The sequence below is a fragment of the Salmo trutta genome, chromosome 37 (genome assembly GCF_901001165.1).
Source record: "Salmo trutta chromosome 37, fSalTru1.1, whole genome shotgun sequence".
Classification (NCBI taxonomy): Eukaryota; Metazoa; Chordata; class Actinopteri; order Salmoniformes; family Salmonidae; genus Salmo; species Salmo trutta.
The window spans coordinates 1,432,767-1,438,766 of NC_042993.1; the positions used below are offsets into that span (position 1 = coordinate 1,432,767).

At 46.4% G+C, this 6,000-nt stretch overlaps 1 protein-coding gene across 6 annotated transcripts in view; it reads left to right on the forward strand.

The window, feature by feature from the left end:
* Nucleotides 1-6,000, forward strand: part of LOC115177318 (nuclear pore membrane glycoprotein 210-like) — a 47,739-nt gene that overhangs the window by 933 nt on the left and 40,806 nt on the right. For 5 of the 6 annotated variants that reach the window (XM_029737977.1, XM_029737973.1, XM_029737972.1 and 2 more), the window contains exons 3-13: nucleotides 32-163; nucleotides 765-843; nucleotides 2,484-2,634; nucleotides 2,820-2,952; nucleotides 4,155-4,298; nucleotides 4,449-4,517; nucleotides 4,603-4,709; nucleotides 4,852-4,992; nucleotides 5,076-5,213; nucleotides 5,338-5,493; nucleotides 5,924-6,000. The exon at nucleotides 5,924-6,000 is cut by the window's right edge. In XM_029737977.1, coding sequence (XP_029593837.1) covers nucleotides 32-163; nucleotides 765-843; nucleotides 2,484-2,634; nucleotides 2,820-2,952; nucleotides 4,155-4,298; nucleotides 4,449-4,517; nucleotides 4,603-4,709; nucleotides 4,852-4,992; nucleotides 5,076-5,213; nucleotides 5,338-5,493; nucleotides 5,924-6,000 — 1,327 coding nt within the window. The remainder of the gene's footprint in view (nucleotides 1-31; nucleotides 164-764; nucleotides 844-2,483; nucleotides 2,635-2,819; nucleotides 2,953-4,154; nucleotides 4,299-4,448; nucleotides 4,518-4,602; nucleotides 4,710-4,851; nucleotides 4,993-5,075; nucleotides 5,214-5,337; nucleotides 5,494-5,923) is intronic. The other variant, XM_029737975.1, reaches the window with a different exon arrangement.

Here is a 6,000-nt window from a genome sequence, read left to right on the forward strand (position 1 = left end):
GTGTAACTAAACAGCCCCCATCATCTTTCAGTGACTGGCCATACCCTGCGCTGTGATGTCATTGTTGACCAGATCAAGCAGATTCAGGTTGTCACGACGACGCGTCAACTGTTTACCGAAGACCCACCCCTCGTGCTCTCCGTCGTGGCACTGGACTCAGGAGGTACTCGCCTTGACATATCACCCACCCCACACATTTAACTCAGTCAATATGTAGACAAGGGGTTGTTCCTCCTTTCATCCCTCCATATGAATGAGCGCTGAGCATGGGCCCACTGATGTTCCTTCTAGAGCTGAGCTTAAATGTCCCACACATCCAAATGTACCCCAGGCTCACAGAGGGAAAAACTCAAACCCAAAGGGTCAAAAGGAAACTTTGGTTTATTGTTGACAGTTTTCGGCTGCCAGGCCTAGTTCAAAATGAACCTGTCTATCACCTTTTGTCTATTATCCACATCCAGCCCCAGAAGTTCCCTTTTCCTCTTTATTCTCTTGGCTTAGAAACTCATCCAGGTCACAGTGTTCAGATTGTATAGCCATCCAATAGCCCAGGGTAGACTAGAGGAAAAAGACAGCAGTGGTTAGACTCAAGGCTAACTAACCTGAGGCTAGTCCCTGCAGACAGACAGACAGACTGTTGTGCTAAAGAACCTGGATCCTGGATCTGTGTGTTTACTGCTCCCTTCTGGCACCAGGAGTCTCTGCCTGAGGATGTCATTATCATCTCTCTCTCCTCTCTCCTCTCTTCTCTCTCTCTCTCTCAGGCAACACATTCAGTAGTCTGGCAGGTCTACAGTTTGACTGGAGGCTAGTAAAGGACTCAGAGACAGCAGAGATTGTTAGGTGAGAGGGATGGAGAAAGAGGGAAATAATGACGAAGGAAGATGAAAGAAACATACAGTCAACTGAAAACGTTATGTACAGTGCATTCGGAAAGTATTCAGACCCCTTGACTTTTTCCACATTTTGTTATGTTACCCTTATTCTAAAATTTATTAAATACAAATTTTCCTCATCAATCTACACACAATACCCCATAATTACAAAACAAAAACAGGTTTTTAGAATAAAAATAAATAAATAAATACCTTATTTACATAAGCATTCACCCCTGTTTCCATTGATCATCCTTGAGATGTTTCGACAACTTGATTGGAGTCCACCTGTGGTAAATTCAATTGATTGGACATGATTTGGAAAGGCACACGCCTGTCTATATAAGGTCCCACAGTTGACAGTGCATGTCAGAGCAAAAACCAAGCCATGAGGTTAAAGGAATTGTCCGTAGAGCTCCAAGACAGGATTGTGTCGGGGCACAGATCTGGGGAAAGGTACCAAAAAAATTCTATAGCATTGAATATCCCCAAGAATACAGTGGCCTCCATCATTCTTAAATGGAAGAAGTTTGGAACCACCAAGACTTCCTAGAGCTGGCCGCCCGGCCAAACTGAGCAATCGGGGGAGAAGGTGACCAAGAACCCGATGGTCACTCTGACATAGCTCCATTGTTCCTCTGTGGAGATGGGAAAACCTTCCAGAAGGACAACCATCTCTGCAGCACTCTACCAATCAGGACTTTATGGTAGAGTGGCCAGACGGAAGCCACTCTTCAGTAAAAGGCACATGACAGCCCACTTGGAATTTGCCAAAAGGCACCTAAGGGACTCTCAGACCATTAGAACCAAGATTCTCTGGTCTGATGAAACCAAGATTGAACTGTTTGGCCTGAATGCCAAGTGTCACATCTGGAGGAAACCTGACACCATCCCTATGGTGAAGCATGGTGGTGGCACATCATGCTGTGTGGATGTTTTTCAGCAGCAGGGACTGGGAGACTAGTCAAGATCGTGGGAAAGATGAATGGAGCAAAGTACAGCGAGAACTTGATGAAAACCTGCTCCAGAGCGCTCAGGACCTCAGACTGGGGCGAAGGTTCACCTTCCAACAGAACGACTCTAAGCACACAACCAAGACAATGCATGAGTGGCTTTGGGACAAGTCTTGAATGTCTTTGAGTGACCCAGCCAGAGGCCAGACTTGAACCCGATCGAACATCTCTGGAGAGACCTGAAAATAGCTGTGCAGCAACACTCCCCATCCAACCTGACAGAGCTTGAGAGGATCTGCAGAGAAGAATGAGAGAAACTCCCCAAATACAGGTGTGACAAGCTTGTAGCGTCATACCCAAGAAGACTCGAGGCTGTAATTGCTGCCAAAGGTGCTTCAACAAAGTACTGAGAAAAGGGTCTGAATACTTAATACTTATGTAAATGTGATATTTCAGTTTTTTATTTGTAATAAATTACCAAAAAATTCTAAAAACCTGTTTTTGCTCTGTCATTATTGGGTATTGTGTGTAGATTGATGAGGGGGAAAAACGATTTAATCCATTTTAGAATAGGGTTGTCACGTAACACAATGTGGAAAAGGTCAAGGGGTCTGAATACTTCCCGAATGCACTGGATATACTGTATGTTGTGTAGGTTTGTGCGTTTCTCAGAGGCGGGCTACTCCCCGCCCCATCACATCCTGTCCCTGGAGGAAGCAGGTCAGAAAGGGGACAGTGTGTTGCTGGAGGGGGTCCGTAGCGGGGTGGTACAGGTCAGGGCCTCCCTCTCGCACCCAGACTACAAGGTAAGGAGGATGGAGGGAATGATGGATGAAGGGATTGATGCATTGGCTTCCGAAGGATAAATACATTGATGGAAGCACCTGGAATGAGTGGATGGGGCGATAGATTATGGATGAAGATCGATGGATTAGTTTAGGTGTAAGAATAGTTTGTGCTGGTTTTTACCTGTCCCCTGTGTGTTACTTAGTGGGTAGAGCCAGCCTCTGTGAGCCTGACCGTGACAGACAGACTCTACCTTAGCCCCTCCCATGACGCCTACCTGCTGCTAGGCTCCACCCTCTCCTTCAGAGTCTGGAAAAGCGTGCATGACACAGAAACGGGTGAGTCCCTAATGTAGACAGTAGTGTTGTCTGTCAGATCTTTACAGAGTCTTTAGGTGAGTCCCTAATGTAGACAGTAGTGTAGTCTGTCAGGTCTTTACAGAGCCTTTAGGTGAGTCCCTAATGTAGACAGTAGTGTAGTCTGTCAGATCTTTACAGAGCCTTTAGGTGAGTCCCTAATGTAGACAGTAGTGTAGTCTGTCAGATCTTTACAGAGCCTTTAGGTGAGTCCCTAATGTAGACAGTAGTGTAGTCTGTCAGATCTTTACAGAATCTTTAGGTGAGTCCTTAATGTAGACAGTAGTGTAGTCTGTCATCTTTACAGAGTCTTTAGGTGAGTCCCTAATGTAGACAGTAGTGTAGTCTGTCAGATCTTTACAGAGCCTTTAGGTGTGTCCCTAATGTAGACAGTATTGTAGTCTGTCAGATCTTTACAGAGCCTTTAGGTGAGTCCCTAATGTAGACAGTAGTGTAGTCTGTCAGATCTTTACAGAGCCTTTAGGTGAGTCCCTAATGTAGACAGTAGTGTAGTCTGTCAGATCTTTACAGAGTCTTTAGGTGAGTCCCTAATGTAGACAGTAGTGTAGTCTGTCAGATCTTTACAGAGTCTTTAGGTGAGTCCCTAATGTAGACAGTAGTGTAGTCTGTCAGATCTTTACAGAGTCTTTAGGTGAGTCCCTAATGTAGACAGTAGTGTAGTCTGTCAGGTCTTTACAGAGCCTTTAGGTGAGTCCCTAATGTAGACAGTAGTGTAGTCTGTCAGATCTTTACAGAGTCTTTAGGTGAGTCCTTAATGTAGACAGTAGTGTAGTCTGTCAGATCTTTACAGAGCCTTTAGGTGAGTCCCTAATGTAGACAGTAGTGTAGTCTGTCAGATCTTTACAGAGTCTTTAGGTGAGTCCCTAATGTAGACAGTAGTGTAGTCTGTCAGATCTTTACAGAGTCTTTAGGTGAGTCCCTAATGTAGACAGTAGTGTAGTCTGCCAGATCTTTACAGAGTCTTTAGGGAGCTTTATGGGTCTTCTAGTTAGGGTCCCTTTGTGTTTCTCTAAGATCCAGAGGAAGAAGACTGAAGGAACATCAAAGCTCAGACAAATATATTGGAGACAGAAAACATCAAGTGCTCAGTCCTCCTTGTACTTATTAGAGCTGTAGAGCAGCCGATGATGCACCAGCAATGTTCTCTTCTCTGTCTCCTATAGAGGTGGTGCTGGGTGAGGGAGAGTATGAGCTGTCTGTAGAGAGAGACCCAAATGACGATGATGATGTCATCACTGTGGACCAGGACACAGGGACCATCACCGCCCGAGGGCTAGGCCGCACCACGCTGTCCGTCACACACCCCAGTGTCCTTCCACCATGGGACCACCTTACCTAACCACTTTAAAGTTATTCCTGTAGTTTAGCATTAATGTAGTCCTATAAGGTGTGGTTTCTGGGGTTATGGGTATTGTAGTCCTACAGGTGTGGTTTTCCTCAGCATTCCCTGTACCCAGGCCTACCAGAAAACTCTGCTTCCCACCTGCCTCGCTGTTCTGTGTTTGTGGTGGAGCCAAGTTACCTGAGTGAGTGAGCCCAGCTATCAACATGTCTATTGTCGTACTATGGCAAGCCATGACTGTGTGTGTGTGTGTGTGTGTGTGTGTGTAGCGCTAGGTGTGGAGGAGGAGGACAGGTGGGTGTTGGAGAGTGGTCGTCAGTACCAGGTGACTGTACGAGTTCACGACCAGGAGGGTCACACAGCACACCTGGCACAGGTAACGTTACCGTGACAACTATAAGAGTTACCTTCCCTTACACTAGACGTCTAAAGCCTACTCTGTCAGGGACAGGAGGCTTATCTGAACCTAACACCTTTCTCTCTCCCCCTCCTCTCTAACCCCTCTCTCCCTTTGGTAGAATGTAGTGATGACCGTGGACTTCTCTGATTGGCTGTTCTATGTCCTGGAGACTTCCTCTAACAGTTCCTACCATGTACTGGAAACACAAGGGTCTGGGCACACTACTATACGAGCTGCACTGTTCACTGTGCTCACTGAGGTACACACACACACCTCTGTCAAACATCATGGCACCTTGACATGGGTGATGACAATATCATTACCATCGTTCTCTCTCTCCAGGATGGCCGAGCGTTGCCCCTGATACCACCAATCAGAGCAGAGCAAGAAGTTGAGATCTACGAGCCCCTCACAATGCAGCCCCGCCTCCTTGTGTTTCCCTGGCAACCTGAGGGACAGCTCTATCAGCACCACTTGCAGGTGTGTGTGTGTGTGTGTGTGTAACAGAAAGAGAGACAGGTGTGTTTGACTACTGTAAGTCTGTATATGTTTAAGTGTGTGTTTATCTGTATTCATGACAGGGTCTTTATGTGTGTGTGTCCAGGTAGAGGGTGGCAGTGGTACTGTGAGCTGGTCGGTGAGTGACAGTGATGTTGCCGTGGTGACAATAAAAGGGGAAGTCATGGCGGGAAAGAGACGGGGCCAAGTGGATATTCAGGCATCAGACGCACGCAACCCTCTACACACCGCTACTGGACAGGTGAGTGTGTCCACACACACACAATCCCAAATCAACTTCTAGTACCTACGGCAGATACACTTGAGTAGATCTGAGGATTGGACAGGTTTATCCAATCGATGGGAATAACACTCTCTTATCTCACAGTACACACTATAGTAACAGTAACACCCTCTCATCTCCTCATCCCTCTGTCTCTCTCTCTCTCTCTTTCTCTGTCTCTCTCTCTTTCTCTGTCTCTCTCTCTTTCTCTGTCTCTCTTTCTCTGTCTCTCTTTATCTCTGTCTTTCTCTCTGTCTTTCTCTGTCTCTCTTTCTGTCTTTCTCTGTCTCTCTCTCTTTCTCTGTCTCTCTTTCTCTGTCTTTCTCTGTCTCTTTCTCTCTCTTTCTCTTTCTCTGTCTCTCTCTTTCTCTGTCTCTCTCTCTTTCTCCTACTCTTTCGCTCTCTCTAGGTGTACGTGTTGAGGCCAGCTGGTGTGGATGTCCTGACCCAGAGAGGTGACTGTAGGGTGGGAGAGACCATCACCCT